The sequence below is a fragment of the Branchiostoma floridae genome, unplaced genomic scaffold (assembly GCF_000003815.2).
Source record: "Branchiostoma floridae strain S238N-H82 unplaced genomic scaffold, Bfl_VNyyK Sc7u5tJ_1465, whole genome shotgun sequence".
NCBI lineage: Eukaryota > Metazoa > Chordata > Leptocardii > Amphioxiformes > Branchiostomatidae > Branchiostoma > Branchiostoma floridae.
The window spans coordinates 247,448-271,609 of record NW_023365724.1 but is presented as its reverse complement, the minus strand read 5'-3'; the positions used below and the strand labels follow the sequence as shown (position 1 = coordinate 271,609).

Sequence of the window (24,162 nt, the reverse complement as noted above, 5' to 3'; positions counted from 1 at the left end):
GACTTCATACAGACAATCCATATGGGTATCCCACAAATCATGTGAGTCTAGTAAACAAACAAAGGAAAGTATGTGGCACTAACAGATGTGATAAAGTGCAAGCTGTAATTCAAGCAAAGCTGTTCTGAAACTGTATTACTCTGAAATAGCAATTGGATATTGCCAAACATTAGCAACAATGCATTATCCATGGTGCCATTATAGGTTCTTTCTACATATAAAGTTACTTACTTGTGAAGAGCATACAGCGTCTCCTGGACTGTAGAATATGTATCTCTCCTCAGACTGCTGGAATAACAGATAGAGACAGTTAAAGTGATGTTACAGTAATATCCTTGCAAACATACCTTAAATATATGCTGTTTCTACTTTTACTCAGAGTTCAAATGCAGAATTCCATTATATTGTGTAAACTTTGCCTTCTCAGTGACAATTTGAAGGCATAGAGGCTGATTTTACAAGTAAGTCCTTTCACATTACAGTTGAAATGTTTGTGGCCATGTATTGGGAAAAATACAACTGCTCCTTATACATGAATATATAAAGGCCACACTGAGTCAATACCATGGTTCAAGACCTTACCAGTCAGGACATGTTGATGAAGGTTAGACATCCAGGTAAAGTAAGACATGTAAAGTAACAGCAACTGTTACTCAAGCAACTGGATAGAATTTAGCAATGGTCAGATGTTTCAGACAGCATTCCACTGTCTCCAGTCAGTGTACATAGAGTTAATGGAGAATCAGGATTAAAAGCAAAAATCTGAATTGATATGTTACAGATTCTTTTCCACTCACTTACAATAGACTGTCTGAAACATCTGTCTCCAAATTTCATCAAGTTGCTTGAGTAACTGTAAAAATTGTATTGGTGTGGGCTGAAATATATGTATTTGGCCATCCCTCCCCATTGTTTTTTTCTGATTGTTGTGAACACTGGCTACTTCTGAAATCATCATCATCATAACGACATCATAAACTGACTAAACAGTTTCTTACTGGCTAAAGGAGGTTGCTGCTTCTCCTCCCTGACTCTGCTGAGAGTAGGAAAGGGAACAGGCTGGAATGAGAACACAAACACAAACACAACACAACAGAGCAAGGAAAAGCAAAGGGTAAGAAAAAGAAGGTCAAAAGGTGAACATGTTGATTATAGAATTAATAAAAGTAACCTATGGAAATATATGAAAGTTTGTGTAGTTGGGTCAACTTGTCAGAAATCTCTGAATAGTCGTTGAAAAAGTAAGAGGAAAATAAATGCAACGATCGGGTGTAACTGGGGTGCAAAAGAGAATCGGTATCCGTGTGTTCCCAACTAGAAAGTTGAACGTTTTTTTTTTATTTTCGGAAATGACCGACAAGGAATGGACAACTTACCTTCATCTTTCGCTCAACACTTCTCCCATCTTCTTTTGACAACGTTGTCATATTTCCTCACGTCGACACAGTCGCGTACACTTCGGAAGTTCAGAAAACAAACTGTCGCAAATTCTCGACTTGTCAGAACGTCAGACCTAGAAAGTGCGGGGCGTTAATAAAGTCAAAATCTGTTAGATATTCCTTAGTGTCTCCGATTTAATCCACAGCTACAATACGTTAATATGCTTGCAGATATTTCAGCATATCAGATATATCAACATTTACAAACAAAACTTACTCCCTTCTACTAAGTGTAGAATTGACCTTGAAAAGTTAGTCCCGAACAGCAGAATGAATTTGTTCCTGCTTTATACATGTGTGTAGCCAAAACCTTCGGACTTTTAAGAGCTCTTACTACATTTGTGGTGTGTACACAACAGCTAGACGTAAAACTAGGCAAAGACTTGTGACTTTTTACTAGTAATTCAACCCATTTTCTTCGTTTTAAAAAGAGAAAACAAATTTTCTTACCTAGTTCACGGACTGGAACTTGTCATCTGTGTGGAACCCGTGTCCATGGTAACCAGGGTAAACAGAACGAAAAATCGAACGCAAGGAGGAATGATCCTGGATTGTCTCTGTTAGAACTGAAAGAAATTGTCCCAAACAAATATTGCGTTGGCTTATTTCTAAGGTTTAAGCCCCTCTTTAGACTTTAGACTGTTGTTTGTGAACGGGCAGAGGTAATCTACTTGACTTGATCTTTTTGATTGTACACATAAGAACATGTTAGCATTTTTTTTAATACAACGATCGTTTCATCATTCCTGTTCGGTACCGCGGATGACCACAAGAATAACAACCGGGTTGTGGCGGTGAATAAACTTGGTACTATCTCCCCATTAAACGACAATTCGATATTGTAAACAGGCCCATAAAGAAGGTTGGATAGTTATATCAACTAGATAATAGACTTTTGGTCTATTCCCCCAGCAAGCTGTCTGCAAAATAGTCAAGCCGCTCCGCGTTCATGGAATGGACTACTTTCTCTCGCGGAATGGCTAGAAAAAGCAATACTCTGTATAATCCATGAAACTATTATAATGTTAACAAATTATGAGTCGGTAGATGAGTCACTGACCACCATTGTTACGCTAAAATTCGTTTTTTTTTTCAATTTACATAAACCAAACATTGATACCTGCCGCCAACCCCGGAAAAGGCAAAGATGGGCGATATCCTTGGTGCTGATTCGACATCTCAGTGTTGCACCTGTTGCTCTTGAGAAAGACGCTGGGTGGTGCTTTTTCACCAATGAGTATTTTCACCATATTGATAAGATGATGCTATTTACACTGCTCCAAGACATGAAAATATTGAGCATTCTTCCAGCCTTTCCACGTAGATGTATGTAAAAGTGTCTACTCAAGTGTTGAAAGTAACGCACATTTTGTTTGAAATTTCGGAAGTCCTATCGTAAGGGGTCGCTTTTTTGCGGTTACCGAAGGGTTCGCTTAGCGGTTAGCGGTTATCCCCCAGGTCAGCCTTCATTCGTATGTAGAAAAGTTACAAAGTAATTTTGGGTACTCAAATCACTTTTTACCTTTTGCCCACGGGTTTTACTATAATATTCAAGAGTTGAAAGTAACGCACATTTTGTTTGAAATTTCGGAAGTCCGATCGTAAGGGGTCGCTTTTTTGCGGTTACCGAAGGGTTCGCTTAGCGGTTAGCGGTAATCCCCCAGGTGAGCCTTCATTCGTATGTAGAAAAGTTACAAAGTAATTTTGGGTACTCAAATCACTTTTTACCTTTTGCCCACGGGTTTTACTATGATACTCAAGTGTTGAAAGTAACGCACATTTTGTTTGAAATTTCGGAAGTCCGATCGTAAGGGGTTACCGAAGGGTCGCTTAGCGGTTTAGCGGTTATCCCCCAGGTCAGCCTTCATTCGTATGTAGAAAAGATACAAAGTAATTTTGGGTACTCAAATCACTTTTTACCTTTTGCCCACGGGTTTTCTTATGATACTCAAGTGTTGAAAGTAACGCACATTATGTTTGAAATTTCGGAAGTCCGATCGTAAGGGGTCCCTTTTTTGCGGTTACCGAAGGGTTCGGTTAGCGGTTTTCCCCCAGGTGAGCCTTCATTCGTATGTAGAAAAGTTACAAAGTAATTTTGGGTACTCAAATCACTTTTTACCTTTCGCCCACGGGTTTTACTATAATATTCAAGAGTTGAAAGTAACGCACATTTTGTTTGAAATTTCGGAAGTCCGATCGTAAGGGGTCGCTTTTTTGCGGTTACCGAAGGGTTCGCTTAGCGGTTAGCGGTTATTCCCCAGGTGAGCCTTCATTCGTATGTAGAAAAGTTACAAAGTAATTTTGGGTACTCAAATCACTTTTTACCTTTCGCCCACGGGTTTTACTTTGCTATTCAAGAGTTGAAAGTAACGCACATTTTGTTTGAAATTTCGGAAGTCCGATCGTAAGGGGTCGCTTTTTTTGCGGTTACCGAAGGGTTCGCTTAGCGGTTAGCGGTTATCCCCCAGGTGAGCCTTCATTCGTATGTAGAAAAGTTACAAAGTAATTTTGGGTACTCAAATCACTTTTTACCTTTTGCCCACGGGTTTTACTTTGATATTCAAGTGTTGAAAGTAACGCACATTTTGTTTGAAACTTCGGAAGTCCGATCGTAAGGGGTCGCTTTTTTTGCGGTTACCGAAGGGTTCGCTTAGCGGTTAGCGGTAATCCCCCAGGTGAGCCTTCATTCGTATGTAGAAAAGTTACAAAGTAATATTGGGTACTCAAATCACTTTTTACCTTTTGCCCACGGGTTTTACTATGATACTCAAGTGTTGAAAGTAACGCACATTTTGTTTGAAATTTCGGAAGTCAGATCGTAAGGGGTCACCGAAGGGTTCGCTTAGCGGTTAGAGGTTATCCCCCAGGTCAGCCTTCATTCGTATGTAGAAAAGTTACAAAGTAATTTTGGGTACTCAAATCACTTTTTACCTTTTGCCCACGGGTTTTCTTATGATATTCAAGTGTTGAAAGTAACGCACATTTTGTTTGAAACTTCGGAAGTCCGATCGTAAGGGGTCGCTTTTTTTGCGGTTACCGAAGGGTTCGCTTAGCGGTTAGCGGTAATCCCCCAGGTGAGCCTTCATTCGTATGTAGAAAAGTTACAAAGTAATTTTGGGTACTCAAATCACTTTTTACCTTTTGCCCACGGGTTTTACTTTGATATTCAAGTGTTGAAAGTAACGCACATTTTATTTGAAATTTCGGAAGTCCGATCGTAAGGGGTCGCTTTTTTTGCGGTTACCGAAGGGTTCGCTTAGCGGTTAGCGGTTATCCCCCAGGTGAGCCTTCATTCGTATGTAGAAAAGTTACAAAGTAATTTTGGGTACTCAAATCACTTTTTACCTTTCGCCCACGGGTTTTACTTTGCTATTCAAGAGTTGAAAGTAACGCACATTTTGTTTGAAATTTCGGAAGTCCGATCGTAAGGGGTCGCTTTTTTTGCGGTTACCGAAGGGTTCGCTTAGCGGTTAGCGGTTATCCCCCAGGTGAGCCTTCATTCGTATGTAGAAAAGTTACAAAGTAATTTTGGGTACTCAAATCACTTTTTACCTTTTGCCCACGGGTTTTACTATAATATTCAAGAGTTGAAAGTAACGCACATTTTGTTTGAAATTTCGGAAGTTCGATCGTAAGGGGTCGCTTTTTTTGCGGTTACCGAAGGGTTCGCTTAGCGGTTAGCGGTTATTCCCCAGGTGAGCCTTCATTCGTATGTAGAAAAGTTACAAAGTAATTTTGGGTACTCAAATCACTTTTTACCTTTTGCCCACGGGTTTCGTAAGGGGTCGCTTTTTTTGCGGTTACCGAAGGGTTCGCTTAGCGGTTAGCGGTTATTCCCCAGGTGAGCCTTCATTCGTATGTAGAAAAGTTACAAAGTAATTTTGGGTACTCAAATCACTTTTTACCTTTTGCCCACGGGTTTTACTTTGATATTCAAGTGTTGAAAGTAACGCACATTTTGTTTGAAACTTCGGAAGTCCGATCGTAAGGGGTCGCTTTTTTTGCGGTTACCGAAGGGTTCGCTTAGCGGTTAGCGGTTATCCCCCAGGTGAGCCTTCATTCGTATGTAGAAAAGTTACAAAGTAATTTTGGGTACTCAAATCACTTTTTACCTTTTGCCCACGGGTTTTACTTTGATATTCAAGTGTTGAAAGTAACGCACATTTTGTTTGAAGCTTCGGAAGTCCGATCGTAAGGGGTCGCTTTTTTTGCGGTTACCGAAGGGTTCGCTTAGCATTAGCCGTTATCCCCCAGGTGAGCCTTCATTCGTATGTAGAAAAGTTACAAAGTAATTTTGGGTACTCAAATCACTTTTTACCTTTTGCCCACGGGTTTTACTTTGATATTCAAGTGTTGAAAGTAGTTTAATTAACATCCGTACTTTTGCATTATCGAGAACAAAAAGGACCTTTAAAGTGATAAACCGTTACAACATGGAAACGCCTCGGCTAGGATCAAGACAATGCTTTAGCGCTCTGGCCATATTTAATAACAGAACGATTTTCAGTACATAAGTGCCATTTAGGAAGATTAGAAACTGTGTTTTTGTTTAGCGAGTATATCACGTTGGCGGCGTCTCTGCATCATTTTCTTCATAATGGGAATATCATGAAAAGCATACAAGTACATGTCTGACTGAAAAGACGACAAATACACAAAGATTGAAAATGATTCGTTTTTTATCAACAAAATTCATCAAGAGTTCTGTAAAATCGATAGGCCATATGGCACAACGATGCCACCACAGATTCAGTGATATAGCAGTTTTTAGTTGTTTATATTCGTGGTGTAACTATTACAAAGTTAGATTTCGTGCGCAGTTGTGGCAGAGTGTTGTTCTGTATAAATTAAACTGTCAGGAATTGACTGTCTCAGCCGACACCCCTGTGTAAAATGAAGCAGTCCGAAACATCAAAAAAGGTCCTTGCATAATCACTCTAGTCTAAAAAATAAATGTAAAAATGCACCCTATGCAAGACTGGACTCGTCCAGTGCACCCATCTAAAATAGTAAAATAGACACGTCCGTTTTCAGTTGGACCATAGTGTGGTGGGTCTGTAAGTGGGTCACCAGCATAACACTTGAGAGGTTGTACAGCGAGCTTCATGATATTTAGTCGGTTTGTGGTGCTTGTAAAAAAGAAAGGTCAAGTTTTAAACGGGTTGACCTAGCGTTTTCCTGCGGTACTGCAGCAGGCTAAATATTTTTGTGTGTTTGTGCACAACACATACTCTAGGGGCTGAGAATGAATCTTCATCATGATAATAGTGTTTTATGGATAAGTAGATAAGAGGTCGTGAATTGAAAAGGAAGGTCAAGTTTGAAAATAGTTTACCTGGCGTTTTCGTACGGTGCTGCAGTGAGCTTTGTACTTTTGTTCGTTTGGTTGTGGATATCATACAGTAGTGGCGAGATACTGGACATTGTGAATATCTTCATGATATTTTGTAGCTATGTAGAAGTTGTAAAAATGGAGGTCAAGTTTGAAAATGGCATTTTCCAAGGGTACTGCAGCAAGCTTTGTATTTTCAAGTGTACGTTTGGCTATGGACTCGAGAAGCTTAGATGATGAATGAATCTCCATTATATTTTGTACGTTAGTAGCGGTTGTGAAAAAGAAGGTCAAGTTCAAAAATGGTTCACCTGGCATTTTCCGTTGGTCCTGCAGCAGGCTATTATGTATGCGTGTTTGTCTGTGTACAACATAAGGCCACAGCAAGTAAATTTTATGGATGACATCAACGCGCGCATTAATTTTCGCCTGATTTCAGAAAAAAAAACAAGAATTTTTCTTCTGCAGGGATGGTCAACATGACGATAAAGTACCCAAATGAGCAAATATATTGTGTTGTAGTCTAATAACTGTACTTGTAGAAGTGACACTTGCGAGGTACCCAGGACCGTAGTTGTAGAAATGAAACTTATTGGATAGTTGTAAAAGTGACACCAATATGGAAGCTATGAGTGTGGTTACCAACTTTGTTGGTGATGCCAGTCTACCACACTAGTGTCACTTTTACCACACCAGTACATTCATATAATACAGGAATGAATCAATGCCTTGTTGGCTCTGATACCATGTTTTGTCCCTTTAATTCTTTTTACAACAGTCATCACAACTTTATGGTGCCTATTTTTGAAAATGTAGCCATCTTGTTTTTTTTTCACCCTTCTTGTTTTTTTTCGCCCTATCGCACTATTTTTGCAGGCTGTAGAGGATGTCATCCATAAAATTTACTTGCTGTGGCCTAACTCGAGAAGTTGTAAATGATTCTACATGATATTTAGTGAATGGGTAGGGGTCACTAGTGGGTCTCCTAGCAAGTACATACGGTACTGCAATGGAGATTCAAATTTTAAGGGTAAACTTTGTGGAAGCACTAGGTTCCTAACTTTTGAGTAGTGGATAGCTTTTGGGACTGGGGGTCAGTGGTGTAAGTTTGGAACTGCAGCAGGTATTTTTGTTGCTAGCTTTCTAAGGGAATAAGTCAAACAGTATCCTATTTGTCCTGCCGTGGTCATCTATCCGCCCTCCGTTATAAAGTGATGGGGAATCGTCGTCTGGAGCCTAAAGTCACCTATGCGCTGAGACGACCGCCTGAAAGCGGGCGTCTAGTTCCGCGCAAAGCAGAAAATTTACCAAGGGCTGGGCGGGTGGGTCGCTTCAGGCTCCAGACGTGGTCGGAGGGCGGCCTGATGAGTGAGGAGATGCCCCTAATCTGCATATTTATACAATGGATGGATCACGTGTCTAACATCCGGGCGAATAGGCGACCAGAATAAATAGTATCCTATTTGTCCTGGTCATCTATCCGCCCTCCGTTATAAAGTGATGGGGAATCGTCGTCTTTCGCCTTTGCCCTCTCTGGCTTCAGAGCCTTTCCTTCCTGTCACCTAATGTCTTCCCCCGATGACACTCTCCTATGATATAGTCTCGCTCCTTTTCCTGTTCACTCTTCCAAATCATCTCCCATCTTGTCCCTCTCAACAACTTCCCATCCTTATCTTCGCTCTTTCACCTTTCCTCTCCCCTTACTCATCTTATCCCTTTCTCATTCCTCTCGACTTGTCCCCCTCACTTCATCTTGCCCTTCTCTGGACTTTATCACTACGTAAAGCCACACATTCCTAAGTATTCACTCTCGTGTGCCCAACGCTAATCTACCCACTCTAATCTTACACAGCGCTGAGACCATGAAGAGGAACCAGACATAAGAAAAACCGTGCTCTGTACTGCCTCTGGTGAATCAGCACTGTGCGATACAAAATCGTTTGTGCACAAACGCACAACATGCTGCTCACTTCTGTCCTCACAGCCCGTTTCCCGCGCGCACTCCTTAGCCAGGCCTCAGTCCGGCCCAGGTCCTTACGCACTTCCGCTTAACAAATCATCCAGCCTTCCGCGGAAACCCATCGCACTGGATTAAGTCACAAGAGTAGATAAAACGTACAAGACTTCTCGGATCGTCCAGCTTTCCGCGGAACCCCTTCGCACTGGATGTCGTCACAGTGTGTCACGAAAAACGTGTACAAATTTTTTTTTTTTGATCGCCCAGCTTTCCGCGGAAACCCTTCGCGCTGGATAATGTCACACCGGCTAAAACAGCTGCATACTTTCCGAATCATTCAGCTTCCCGCGGCACCCTGTCGCACTGAATGATATTCCACCGTACTGAGAAAGGATACACCGTCCTACACCTTCTAGGATCCCCGCACTGGGATAACGTTAGAAGCAAACGGGTGACTCGACGTGTTATTCACAAGGACGTCAGGCTAACACAGGGTTACTCGAATAATTCCGAACAATCCAGGATTCCGCGGCACCCCATCGCACTGGAAAACGAATTTCACAAATTAAGAAAAGAGAGGGAAAAAACCTGCCTAACAAAAGGAAGCCAAAAGACTCACAGTCCGTTCCTTGGGCTGCCGGTGAAGTTGGATGAACTGGCGGGCTGGGCGGTGTTGGGGACCGGAACGCCAGCCGGGCCTGATCCTCAAACTGCTGTTCCTCATAGCGCTGCGCCCTGAAGCCACCTCCTCGGAATCTCTGGTATCTGTTTTCAACAACTCTAATCGGTGAAAGAACAAGGTTCACAAAAAAAAACAACATCACAGCCTAACAGGTTCCCTGGCGCGTCGTGTCCCCTCTCTACTGCTGTAGCTTGTGCATGTCACCGACGGGTACCATGGCCCCACATCTGGCGAGGTTGATGGTGGCGTGTCCCGTAGCTGGCAGTGGTGTGTCCCGCGCATCCCTGCTGTCGGAGGGGGAGAGCGTCAGACCTGTATGAACAACACGTGAATCATGAGATGGTGGGGAGGGACGGGCGCCCGGCAACAGGTCCGGTCCCAGACAGACAAGTCTAAAACATACGCAACTTCCACACCGCCCCGATCCCACATGCGAGCGAGCCGCGTTACGTGGAGTGTCGTGGGCCACGCGTGTCCATAACTCAGTCACCACGCCTTACAGGTGCACACTCATACACATGCGAACTAAAACAAAATGGTAGCAGGAAACCCCATACACAGCCTCGACGTTCAATCTAGGAAAGTAAAAGAAAAATTCTACCTGGCCACAAAAACCGAAAATGACACCCAAATCGTACCAACTGCAGCCTTCCAATCTCAGATGGGGTGGCTGAACGCTACGCCAGGCTCTCCCAGAGTGGTGACAGTAATCCTGGAAAACAAAGAAGAAAGGCGGGGCGGGGGGGGGGGTCGCCATCTTGCCTCCTGGATCATGCCCTCGTCGTCCTCTGTTACTGCCTGAAATATTCACGAAAATCAAAAAATGAAATAAAAATCTGGAAACTCTCGTTCTGCTCCACGCCTTAGCAAAGACTGCCAACACCCACACCTTTCCTTCGCAGAGGATTAGGATGGATACGAAAAACAAGGCGCGGACAAAAGAATTCCCATCTTGCCATGTGGGCACCAACTATCTGCTTGGAGTAGCTGTTGGATCCTGCTAAAACGTACACAAAAGTCAGCAAATCACACAAAAAATTACTCAGCTCCAAGCGGAGCAAAACGCCAATGTGAAGTAGAAACGTCCTAAACTCGACCCGGCCTAGTATAAAAAAAGGAAGAAACTGTAAAACGAGAAAAAAGGTGCAAGGCAGCCATCCTCTGCACTGAGGTCTTTCCTCCCCCGTCGCTAGAAGCTCATACATACGAATAAGCGACAGAAATGCAAAATTTAAGGATGCAGCCGGTAATCAGAATTCCAAGCGTGCTAGAAGAAAATCACAAACGGCGAAAGAACATAACAACAAAAGGTCGCTCCGAAGCTCTAAAACGCAACAAACACGAGAAAATTTTTAACATACGGGAGAAACGCAGAAAAATGTACCGACCGACCACTGGAAACCAACCTAAGCCTTTCGTGGAAAAAACGAACGTCGACCTGACGGTAACCACGCCGTGACCGCCGGAGTCCTGGGGCTGCGGCGTTCCATCCTGCGGCGTCTAAACGCAAAATTGCCGCCGGGAAATTTGTCTGCTTTGCTATGGGAGCCGTCGGTTCAGCGAGGACGTGGTCTGAGGCGGCCTGATGAGTGAGGAGATGCCCCTAATCTGCATATTTATACAATGGATGGATCACGTGTCTAACATCCGGGCGAATAGGCGACCAGAATAAATAGCTGTGGGGTTCATGAATTTGCATTGTTTTTTGGCAGGCAGAAACCTGAGGTACGGTACAAAAAAACCTAGCCTCCATAGCAGGCTCTCTTGGCCTTTTCCCTCTTTTCTTGCTCCTAATACACTTCAGCAGTCTGACGCATTTTGTTTTATTTAAGGAACCTCCAGAGAAATAAGATTTACTTTTCTACATCAAATATGATCAACACTAGTTAGAATTGTACCGGTCATGAAGCTCAGAGAACAAGAAATACAGCACAGCCTTGTACACACTACACACATGTATTGTCAGACTGCATCTCCCCTTCACAGACAATGCTTATGACAGACATAAAATTTTTGGGCATGAAAATAGAGTCTCTCTCATGTTAAAAATGTTTGATAAAATTGGCCATACAAATATTATATTTTTCATTTCTTTTTTTATACAATTATTTCAGATCTCTCCTTGTTTACAAATAAGACCGCTGGAAAACACATTGCAGTATATCATATGATACCATCACTTTGACAGCATATATGTTTACAGATCATTTACATTATTAAATATATATTATACACTATTATGTTCTTAATCCTCTTTCACACTGTTGCAACAGCATAACATCCTCTTTGCTTTTTTCAACCATTTGGCTAATCCCTTACTCTCTACTCGTGGGCTCAAGTCTTGTTCAGTGTCAGCTGTCTGTCTGTCTACCTCGTCATCCATGGGTGAGGGGCAGCAAGCCAGGAAGCACTCTGCAGGCAGGAAAGAGTCCTCTTTGCGTTCCATGTCTGCTGGGAGCCCTTCCTTCTTGTCATTCATTGGTGAGGGGCAGCGAGCCAGGAAGCACTCAGGCAGGAAAGAGTCCTCTTTGCGTTCCATGTCTGCTGGCAGCCCTTCCTCCTTGTCATTCATTGGTGAGGGGCAGCGAGCCAGGAAGCACTCAGGCAGGAAAGAGTCCTCTTTGTGTTCCATGTCTGCTGGCAGCCCTTCCTCCTTGTCATTCATTGGTGAGGGGCAGCGAGCCAGCAAGCACTCAGGCAGGAAAGAGTCCTCTTTGCGTTCCATGTCTGCTGGCAGCCCTTCCTCCTTGTCATTCATTGGTGAGGGGCAGCGAGCCAGGAAGCACTCAGGCAGGAAAGAGTCCTCTTTGTGTTCCATGTCTGCTGGCAGCCCTTCCTCCTTGTCATTCATTGGTGAGGGGCAGCGAGCCAGCAAGCACTCAGGCAGGAAAGAGTCCTCTTTGCGTTCCATGTCTGCTGGCAGCCCTTCCTCCTTGTCATTCATTGGTGAGGGGCAGCGAGCCAGGAAGCACTCAGGCAGGAAAGAGTCCTCTTTGTGTTCCATGTCTGCTGGCAGCCCTTCCTCCTTGTCATTCATTGGTGAGGGGCAGCGAACCAGGAAGCACTCAGGCAGGAAAGAGTCCTCTTTGTGTTCCATGTCTGCTGGCAGCCCTTCCTCCTTGTCATTCATTGGTGAGGGGCAGCGAACCAGGAAGCACTCAGGCAGGAAAGAGTCCTCTTTGCGTTCCATGTCTGCTGGCAGCCCTTCCTCCTTGTCATTCATTGGTGAGGGGCAGCGGGCCAGGAAGCACTCGGGCAGGAAAGAGTCCTCTTTGCATTCCATGTCAGGTGGCAGCATCTCTTCCTCATCAATGGGCGAGGCGCTGTGAGCCAGGAAGCACTCGGGCAGGAAAGAGTGGTCTTGTTGTTCTGTGTTATATGGCAGACTCTCTTCCTCAGACTGTTGTAACTGGGCTATCAGCTCGGTGTTTTCACTGTAGGGCAACATAAAATGCAATAAAATTTATCATACTCATTGTGACGAATTCAAATCTCAATAACACAAAGAAATCAAAGTTAACATCCAAATTTGAAAGTACACAACAATGGCAAGAGCAAAATTGAAATGAGTACAAAGCACACCAAGATGTGAGCCTGGATTTGCAGTGAATTGCCACAGATACATGAACAGGACCAGGAAAGAATGTATGGACAAAATAATTATAGTGACTGTCCTATATTTCTCATATTGAGTCAACTCACTTCCGCTGCTCCTCCAAAAGGACCTCCAGTTCTGCGATCCTGTATGCCATCGCTTCTGCCTCTTCAAGTGAGACGTGGGCTCTGGCTTCATATCTACTGCTGAAACTGAAAATAATTAAAACATCAAATGTATTGAACCATACCTATGATTTTATATACTTCTGTGTCCTTTTACCAGGGTAAGCTTCCATCAGTGACTGACACTGCTTTTCATGGAGGCCCAGGATACATACAAATAACACATACATACAATACAATAATTACATAATACAACAATGTACAACAAAAGCAAAACCACTTATATCCACTTATTATTTTACCTCTAGCCAAGCTGTTATATTAATTCAAAAGCAACTAAATAAAAAATATGAATGTTTCATGTTATGGAATAAAAAGTGCTCCCGAGGTGTTGCCAAAAAGACACAGAAGATAACTCACCAGGACCCTCCTGTCTTTAGAATGGCGACCTGAGCCTTCAAGTCATCTATCAGGATGTGCTTCTGGGCACTCCTGTCATAGATAATGGGATTGGAATGTAAACTGGTGCACAGACAGAATTCACAGCAAATACAGATACTGCTAATACCAAAAGAACACTTGAAGTATGAGAAAATACCTCAACAGGTGACGGTACATACAGCAAATATGAACACTACAAGCAGTATGTACACAAACAGGGTACAGACAACTCAGAGGAGAAGGACAGTTAAGGGGCTATGGAGACTACAGGAAGTACAGACAGTAAAAGGGGGTACAGACAGTACTTGGGGGAAGCTATACTGAGTAACAGTAGATAAATTATGGACATATAACTTAGGGGCTAACGTTATAGACAGTAGGCCTTGTTTGAACAACACGGGGGTACACATGCTAAAGACAGCACTGATACATTTGAATGGAGTACGCTGCCTGGCACTCCAGGGGACGTGGACATTACTGGGGTATGGACACAACAGATGGTACAGACATTACAGGGGGTATGAACAGTAAGCAGGTATCAATACTACAATACATCATAAACTTCCATTAACAAAGGCAAGCAAATACATTCACAAAACAGTGCTTCTTTGAAGATACAATCAGTGCAAAAAAAGTTTTCATTTCTTCTTAAAGTTTTCAAACGAAGTTAGTTTTTTAACAATGTTTTTATAAGTAACAAAACTGAAAAGTACTCAAAGAGGTCAAAATAATCACAAACCTCTTTTTTTCCTCCTGTAGTTCACAGATGGCCCTAATAGATTAAGAGATGATGAAGTGCACATAATAAATTATGATGTGTTTATAAAGACACGTTTATTGATATCCCTTTTTATATTTCTCTGTTCAGATGTAAGGTTTCCTCAACTAATAGATAAGGTGCATCTACTCTAACTTACTAATGATTATGAATTGCTTTACATAAATAGCCATTTGTTTTGAAATTCCCATTCTGAATTCAATTTCTTTTCAAGAAAAATCACCTTATGCAAAATGAGTTTTCAATTCTATCAGTCTACATTTAATAAGTTATCTAGGAAAAATGTCAAACAACTACTCACATTTCTAGGTCTTCATGGGCCTGAGAGAGCTCCCTGTGTTAAAAAAAAAGTCATACAGTTTAGTATAGAGAAAATATTTATTGCAATAGATACAAACATTATCATTAAGTGTCTTATAATAATTATTATTACATTAATTACAACAAGGTCTGAAAAGATGGACCAAAACTGAAAAGTTGGAAATTCATAGTTTTACCTTTTGTGTTGCACCTTTGCATCATCTGCTTGTCTGTGATAATAAAATGTACAATGTGCATTAAAATAAATTGTACTGAATATACAAAATTGCTTATTGTGTCAGATCATAGTATTACCATTCCAGTTCTAAAAAATTCATTAATATTTTTCAAGAAGCAGGGTTGGACAAGTCCACTAGCCCTATTGTCCAGGACATTGTGAAAGTGCTGATCAGGCAAGTGCATGACCTATCCCAGTTGCCCGATCTATTGTGAGATTATCATATATACTTGTTACATTTTAGTCATGACATTAAGCAATGGTGACAACATAGAAAAATAAAGGCAATAATAAGATTTCCATTGCAAGAAGTAAAAATGCATATAATAAAAGTGACATTTTGAATTTTGGAGAAGCGAACAATTGGTTTGGGCAAGTAATTTTTTTAGAAAACCTGTCCAATCCTGAGAAGGTCTTATATTATTATGTTATCAACACTGAATGAAGAGGAGCAAGGGGCCAGTTCCTGGCCTAATAGCACTTCAACAGTAGAAACAGAACCAAATACACGATGAAGACACTGAAAGACTCACAGCTTCTCATCAGTTAGCAGCATCTGCAGTTCTGCATTATGGAAGGACGTCCTGACCAGGTCATCCTCAGCAGCTTCAGCTTGCCTGTTTGGGGAGAGAATATAAAACAATCAATTCTGTCTTGACTTTACAAACACAATTTTCTTATGATAAACTATGATTGATGCTCTCTCTCTCTCTCTCTATATATATATATATAAGCTAGCACCTTATGCTTACAAAGATGATGTGTTATACATACTATCTCACCTTCCTCTAGATATTAGTTTGACAATATCAGTGAAGTACTTGATTGTAGTATTGGATCTTTATGACTAGGCAATAAAAAATCAAAGTGATCTGTAAACTTACTCTTGAGCCAGCTCAAGAAGCTCTGCAGCCACCCTGTAAATTAGGAAGGATTAGTCTACAGTCAAACCTGTCTATAGCGGTCACTCACGGGACAAGAGAAATGTGGCCACTATAGACAGGTGGCCACTATAGAGAAAATGCTGACCAATTGCCAAGCAATAAATTACAAGCAATAAGTTATGATTTCAGTACCCACTAATCTTTCTCGCAAAGTAACATTGTCTAAATTGTCTCAAACAAAGTTCAACTGACCCTGACAAAGTCAAATCTACTGAAAATGATTGATATAATTGATCTGCGGAATGTTGGTCAATTCGCAAAGACTTGTGCTGTAACGTTCAAGGTATGTTCCCCTACCATCAAAATAACCCTGTCAGGAACTTCAAATCCTCGCAAACTACGATTTTAAACTTGGAGCATACGGACAGAGTCACATACGAACGCCGTTTGGTCAAAATATGCAATGTTTCTGTATCTACGGGACCGAAAATTGTCTGGCCGTGGCCGCGTTGGACAGGTGGCTGCTCTGAACTATTTCTTAAAGCTTAGGTTAATGGGAAAAATTCAAGGGTCAGACAAAAATTGACTGCAATAGCCAGGTGGTCACCATGCAAAGGTGGCCGCTAATACAGATTTGACTGTATTTGCCTTCAAAGAAAGGTGGAAAATGACCCCCCACCCCCCGGTCTCTTGCTAACACACACACGCGCACACACACATTTATAATAGGTATATATAACATACATACATGTTACCGAACTTACAGATATACACATTATGACATACACGCAAAGACATACATAAATGCACTTGTGCACGTGCACACACGTGTACGTGATTTGCAAATATACACATGCAGCAGATTCTCATTCAGCACCAAGGACAAGGAAATTTTCTGCATCCAATAGATGGAAAAACATTGATGACAAGGAAGACTTTGGGGAAGTAATTTTTTTAGAAAACTTGTCCAACCCTGAGAAGGTCTATCTTATCAACACTGGATGAAGAGGAGCAAGGGGCCAGTTCCTGCCCTAAGCACTTCAACAGTAGAAACAGAACATAATACACGATGAAGACACTGAAAGACTCACAGCTTCTCATCAGTTAGCAGCATCTGCTGGAAGGACGTCCTGACCAGGTCATCCTCAGCAGCTTCAGCTTGACTGTTTTGGGGAGAGAATACAAAACAATCAGTTCTGTCGATGACATTACAAAAAACATGTTTCTCGTGATACTATGTTTCATGCCCCCCCCCTCTCTCTCTCCCTCACTCTTTCTCTTTCTCTCTCTCTCTCTAATATTAGGCTAGCACCTTATACTCACAAAGCTGGTATGTTACACATACTTTTTTACCTTCTAGATGTTAGTTTGAATAAGGCAATAAGAAATTAAAAGTGATCTGTTAACTTACTCTTGAGCCAACTCTAGAAGCTCTGCAGCCTCCCTGTAAGGCTAAGGTCACATTTCCAAACCGGGGCCCGGTCGGGCAGCTTTCGGGAGAGAAAAGTATGATATAAAATACATCAAAATACACAAAATGTCAAAATAAGATACATGGGCATGATATTTGCATATTTCTAGGTATATATCTTGATTTTTCGTTTCTTGAAAGATTCCGACCGGGCCCCGGTTTGGAAATGTGACCTAAGCCTAAATTAGGAAGGATTAGTCTATTTGCTTTCAAACGAGCTGGAAAATGCACCCCCCCCCCCCTTGTCTCATGCTAACACACACACACACACACACACACACACACACACACACATACATGTAAAAAATATTACATACACACACATAACGTTACATTTCTGCCCGCGACACACATGCACCTGTCTGCTGGGTAACCTAATAGTTTACCCGTTGTACAGTAACTGGAATTAATGATATCAAGTCCATATTGGGACTTTGGCTTCAAACTACATTTGTACAATATCTGGAAATATTACAAATTGAATCCATCGTTCATCCACTTCATATCCTTGAATGCCCTGATTTTAAAACAATGGATAAAGGTTTCCCGCAGATAAAGGTGAACTGGAGTTATATGTTAAAGCAGATTTTCATTCAGCACCAAGGACAAGGAAAGTTTCTGCATGCAATAGGTAGAAAACTTTGATAACTACATAGACAAGAACTGTTATATGAGCATCTGGGGATTGAAACGTATTCTGAAAGGTACATGTGATTCTTTTAATGAGAGAAAAAATATCTGAGATCGGCCTATGACTACATTGTACATTCTACTTGTTTACCTCAGAAGCTATCTTGAGTAATGTGAAGTTTGCTGTGTATGTTAACCCCCACACAGAAACCATAGTCTTACCATAGTCTTACCTGTTAAATGGAGAGCCATCTTCCCTTTTCTTGAGAAACAATCTGGAATAAGAATAACAGGTGGTGGGGGATTGATATACAAACCACCATATGACTTCATGCAGAAACACCATTAGGTATCCCACAAATCACTGGGGTCTACTCGACAAAAGAAAGTATGTGGCACTTTCACATGTGATCAACTGCAAGCAGTAATTCAAGCAAAGCCATTCTGTATTACTAGTACATCTAGTATTGTGAAAAGGAATTCGACAGTTAAATAGGCAACATGAAAAGTGATTAGAATATTGCCCCAACAGTGGCAATGAATGAATACACAGTACTCCATAAACTAGGTGAATTTTCTTCTGTCCTAAAAATACATGAATAGTGCCCAAGTCTGACCAAGCATGGATCTTTCCAAAGTCCTCAATGAAATTTTTATTTCTACTGTTTCTAATTTTGCTTTTACCACAAACCAGTTAATTCAGCTTCAAAGAATATAACTCTTATTGTACTTTCTCAATATAACATAACAATCTACATCAGACCAGATTGATCTGTGAGATCTATTCTGGCTTTACACCCCATCTAAATAACTGCAACCCGTTTCTCTACACTGCTATATTATCCATGGTGCCATTGTAGGTTCTTTCCGGTGTACCGAAAGTGCGAAAAGGAACGAAAAGGAGCGAAAAGGAACGAAAAGGAACGAAAAGGAGCGAAAAGGAACGAAAAGGAGCGAAAAGGAACGAAAAGGAACGAAAAGGAACGAAAAGGAACGAAAAGGAACGAAAAGGAACGAAAAGGAGCAAAAAGGAACGAAAAGGAAAGTACCGAAAGTGCGAAAAGGAACGAAAAGGAAAGTACCGAAAGTGCGAAAAGGAACGAAAAGGAACGAAAAGATTGGATAGGAACGAAAAGGAATGAAAAGGAAATTACCGAAAGTGCGAAAAGGAACGAAAAGGAACGGGTTCCCACGCGGGCTGTCACAGATCAAATTGGGGGGAGGGGGTGGGGGATTGAAAGCCGCTGAGTAGCGCGCTAGAAAAACGTTTGACGAGTTGACATTATGGTGTAGGTTATTTTTCTACGGTCCCAAAAATGTCACAAAGTCGTTTTCTAGTGGTCCCGGCCTGAATTATAAGTGGCCCCGGGCAATCGGGACACCGCGTTGATTTCAACTCGAGGCCTGGTTCCAATAACTTTTTCTGCCGAACCCGCACGGGAGACGTGTGTCGCCCGCCAGATCTCTCCGTAGTTTCCCAATATCCTTTGCACAAATTTCTCACGTTGGCCATTATTTCTTCCCACAAAATGATTAATACTCATGGTACAACGTGAAGAAAACTCCTTGGTACAATGTATACATGTCTATCCTTTCACAGCTTTTCTTTTGTCGTGAACGAGCAAGAAGATATGTCTCCAGTCTCATTAGCATATCCTTCCTGACCGGACTTCTATTAGACGTAAACAATCGCAGGTCATTTGCATGCGGCGCTCCCATCTTAGAAGAACAGAAGCCACCCAAATACAACAACAACGCTACAATCTTGCCTCATTCTGAAAATGTATATTAATCGATATTTATCCATCACCCACCAGTAACTGAATTTTAGTCCTTACTTTCTTATCTCAGTTCTGTTTTCTTGTATTTCGCTGATCTTCAGAGAATAATTTGGCCACACAAAGACAACAGCCTAAAACAGCCCCGTAAAAATTTGATATTGCCAAATTCTGAGTAAAATAAAGCATGTATCATAGGCTTCCAACGCCCGCAGTACCGGTTCCTTATATTCCCATTGATTTTATTTTAGTTTGCTTCATACTTCGTTCCTTTTCGTTCCTTTTCGCACTTTCGGTAGCAAAAGTGCGAAAAGGAACGAAAAGGAAAGTGCCGAAAGTGCGAAAAGGAACGAAAAGGAAAGTACCGAAAGTGCGAAAAGGAACGAAAAGGAAAGTACCGAAAGTGCGAAAAGGAACGAAAAGGAACGAAAAGGAACGAAAAGGAACGAAAAGAAACAAACGTTCCTTTTCGTTCCTTTTCGCACTTTCGGTAGACCCATTCTTTCTACATGTAACATTACTTACTGGTGAAGAGTATACAGGGTCTCCTGTACTGTACCAGTATCTCTCCTCAGACTGCTGGAATAACAGATAGAGACAGTTAAAGTGATGTTACCGAAATGTCCCTGCAAACAGGTTAAGGTGATGAAATGTCCCTGCACACATTCCTGAAATATGTGTTGTCTTTACTTTTATCTCAGAGTTCAAATTCAGAAATCCATTTTATTGTGTTTGCCTCCTCAATGATAACTTGAAAGCATAGAGACTGATTTTACAAGTAAGTCCTTTCACCCTACAGTTGAAATGCTGCCATGAGCAAGATACAACTGCTCCTTATACTAACATAAATAAATAAAGGTCACACTGAGTCAATTCCACGGTTTAAGGGCTTACCAGTCAGGACATGTTGATGGAGGTTAGACATCCAGGTAAAGTAAGACATGTAATGTACACAGCACGAAATCTGGTATTTAAGCAAGCTTAAACTCAACGTAAACGCGACGTTTCTGCACCCTTTCCGCAACTTAACGACATCTATCCGCGAACGTAAAGATCCCCTTTAATGTTACCTTTACGTTGGCACTTATATGTACTTATATGCACTCCTCACGTGCCTTTCCGCAACTATTAGACGCTTAAAGGCGTCGTTAATGACAGTTTTTCGTAACCTATACGGGAGGAAAGTATGCGTTTATTAAGACCTTTCTGCACCCTTTCCGCAACTTAACGACATCTATCCGTGAACGTAAAGATTCCCTTTAATGCACTTATATGTACGTTTCGGCACTCCTTCACGTGCCTTTCCGCAACTATTAGACGCTTAAAGGCGTCGTTAATGACAGTTTTTTGTAACCTATACGGGCGGAAAGCACGCGTTTCTTAAGACCTTTCCGTGATCTTTTGACCACATTTACAGTCGATTTCCGTCACGATTTCCCCACGTTTATGTGTCGTTTACACACCCTGAAAGGCACGCGAAGAAGTGCAGAAACGTACTTATCCGAACGCTTTCCGTGATCTTTCCTTGGACTATAGTTGTCATTTATTTTTAGTAAAGGCGGCGTAAGTTTAAACCTTTCCGCATCTTTAGGTAGGCTTTATGTGTTTTGTGTGGCTTAAATTGGAACTTTTGCATCGGGTATGCGTGTCTTATTTGGTGTGAATCATACCTACACCGGTATCTATGGCTTTGCCGTCTAAACTATCTTGTGAGTCCAATTGTGGACTTGGATTGGTCGACCGAGGGAACAATCGGTGTACAATATCCATGCACGAATCTCCGCTACATTTAAGTCCACAATTTGGAGTCCAGTGTCGGGCGATACGCCTGGAAAGACATCATTTCAAGCAGCATAGTTCCATCTGGCCATCACATTAGGAAAAATCCGCTGAGATTCCCGAAGACGGTTACTGTTTTGTGATGAACAGGCCGTGCTCTCCATATCTCCGCCAACTTATGCTGGTCAAGATGACACAGTCTTGAATTCACCCTGAGTTGTGCCCCTTTGAAGACTCTCCAACATACTCCGTTTCTGGCAAGCCTTGAGTGTCCTATGGTTATGTCCGTTCCGTCCTGTAGTTCCGTTCGAACCCATTTGCGGCAAAGCCACGCCGATAATCCGTGTGTTGAAACGGATCCAAGGCTCCTTCTTGACTTGTCCCGAAACAGACGCCCTGCAAACTGGTTTCTTCTATAAATTATGGTATATTCGTTAGGTTTAAAAAACCCACCTTTGTCTGTCATTGGATAACGCCCTATCACATGACTGGCCTCTTCTGGGAGCTGCTAATTAGAAATTCAATGCCGCGTTGTTCGTTATTCATAGTTGACGGCGAATAAATTTGAATTTGAAAAACACCATCCCCTTTGTACGCTGTTTAGCCAATGTTAAGCTAAACACAACTGTTACCACACTAGAAAATACCAGCCTTTCTGGGAGAACGTGATTATTGCTTGTAGATAATAAATGTTCTTCCAGATGATAAGAAAGTTTTTTTGTACAATTATATAAACAGCAAACCCGCTATATTCCCATGATACGTTACCGCGTAGTGAGGACGCTATGTCGTCGGGATGCCAAGCTGCAAGGCACAGCCACCCGCGAGCGACATACTGCTGGACAGGCCGCCCAGTACTAGTCCTCTTACCCTGAACGGGAACATGCCGTAATTATGACCACCAATCTTCGGGGGCATGTACCCAGTCCTCCCGGCGACTGTTGTTTCCTTTCAACAAGGAGGTTAAATATTTAATTTCCTTGCTTTCAACGCTACCTCTCCAACATCTTTTTCTGTAACTATCAATCTCCACCTCTGTAAAGAAAGTTCAGAGAGTTTTCTGAAAAGTAAGCTCAAAGGCAAAGGTAACGGAACGATATCGGTAACATACGATACTACTGGAAAAAGTAAACGCTACCTTTCCGACATCTTTCTTGCACCTGTACATAGCATCTTTTTGTGTAAAGTGAGCTCAATGGTAACGTAAAGACATTGGAAAGATACCATATGTTCCATGAGGATATTTTGATTTTCCTGGTTTCGTCAAACACGCTAACACAGAATGAGTTATTCAGGCGAGGTCGCTACTTTAGTGAGAGGCGCATGTGGTATATTGAGTGGAAAATACTCGTAATTTGGTAAAAGCAATGCCTCTTTTAAGAATAATAATTAACGCTACCTTTCCGTTTGCACCTATACATTCCAAAAATTGTATCTGCTATATGTAAGTTTTAACCAGGAGCAAATGTTGCTTATCTTGGTTAAACTCAACACGTTAACACAGCAGGGGCTATTCAGGCGAAGCTGCTGCGTTAGTGAGGGCGCATGTGGTATATTGAGCGGAAAATAATGCCTCTTCTTCAAATAATGATTAACGCTACCTTTCCGACATCTTTTTTCCACCTATACATAAAAGGGGGGAGGTTTGCTAAACCTCCCCCTTTTATGTAAAGTCAGCTCAAATGTAACGGAAAGACATCGGAAAGATTGTATCTGTTATATGTAGCTTTCACAAAGGAGATTTACTTTTCTTGGTTAAACTTAACACGCAAACACTATTCATTTGAAGCCGCTGCTTTAGTGAACGGCGCATGTGGTATATTGAGCGGAAAATACTCTTAATTTGGTAAAAGCAATGCCTCTTCTTCAAATAATAATTAACGCTACCTTTCCGACATCTTTTTTCCACCTATACATAAAAGGGGGGAGGTTTGCTTAAACCTCCCCCCTTTTATGTAAAGTCAGCTCAAATGTAACGGAAATACATCGGAAAGATTGTATCTTTTATATGTAGCTTTCACACAGGACGAGATTTGCTTTTCTTTGTTAAACTTAACACGCAAACACAGCAGGAGCTATTCATTTGAAGCCGCTGCTTTAGTAAGCGACGCATGTGGTATATTGAGCGGAAAATACTCTTAATTTGGTAAAAGTAATGCCTCTTCTTCAAGTAATGATTAACGCTACTTTTCCGACACCTTTTTTCCACCTATACATAAAAGGGGGGAGGTTTGCTTAAACCTCCCCCCTTTTATGTAAAGTCAGCTCAAATGTAACGGAAAGACATCGGAAAGATTGTATCTGTTATATGTAACTTTCACAAAGGAGATTTGCTTTTCTTGGTTAAACTTAACACGCAAACACTATTCATTTGAAGCCGCTGCTTAAGTGAACGGCGCATGTGGTATATTGAGCGGAAAATACTCTTAATTTGGTAAAAGTAATGCCTCTTCTTCAAGTAATGATTAACGCTACTTTTCCGACACCTTTTTTCCACCTATACATAAAAGGGGGGAGGTTTGCTTAAACCTCCCCCCTTTTATGTAAAGTCAGCTCAAATGTAACGGAAAGATATCGGAAAGATTGTATCTGTTATATGTAGCTTTCACACAGGATATTTACTTTTCTTGGTTAAACTAAACACGCAAACACAGCAGGAGCTATTCATTTGAAGCCGCTGCTTTATTGAATGGCGCATGTGGTATATTGAGCAGAAAATACTCTTAATTTGGT

At 41.7% G+C, this 24,162-nt stretch overlaps 1 protein-coding gene across 22 annotated transcripts in view; it reads right to left on the bottom strand.

The window, feature by feature from the left end:
- LOC118407778 overlaps positions 1-24,162 on the bottom strand; it is a 134,223-nt gene that overhangs the window by 5,176 nt on the left and 104,885 nt on the right. For 10 of the 22 annotated variants that reach the window (XM_035808295.1, XM_035808293.1, XM_035808299.1 and 7 more), the window contains 2 exons: positions 15,772-15,804; positions 15,421-15,504 (listed from right to left, as the gene is read on the bottom strand). In XM_035808295.1, the coding sequence (XP_035664188.1) occupies positions 15,421-15,504; positions 15,772-15,804 (117 nt within the window). Of the gene's footprint in view, positions 1-231; positions 289-998; positions 1,037-1,376; positions 1,514-1,889; positions 2,441-15,420; positions 15,505-15,771; positions 15,805-17,182; positions 17,216-18,105; positions 18,148-20,175; positions 20,230-24,162 lie in introns of those variants that run through there. The other 12 variants (XM_035808298.1, XM_035808302.1, XM_035808309.1 and 9 more) reach the window with 7 other exon arrangements.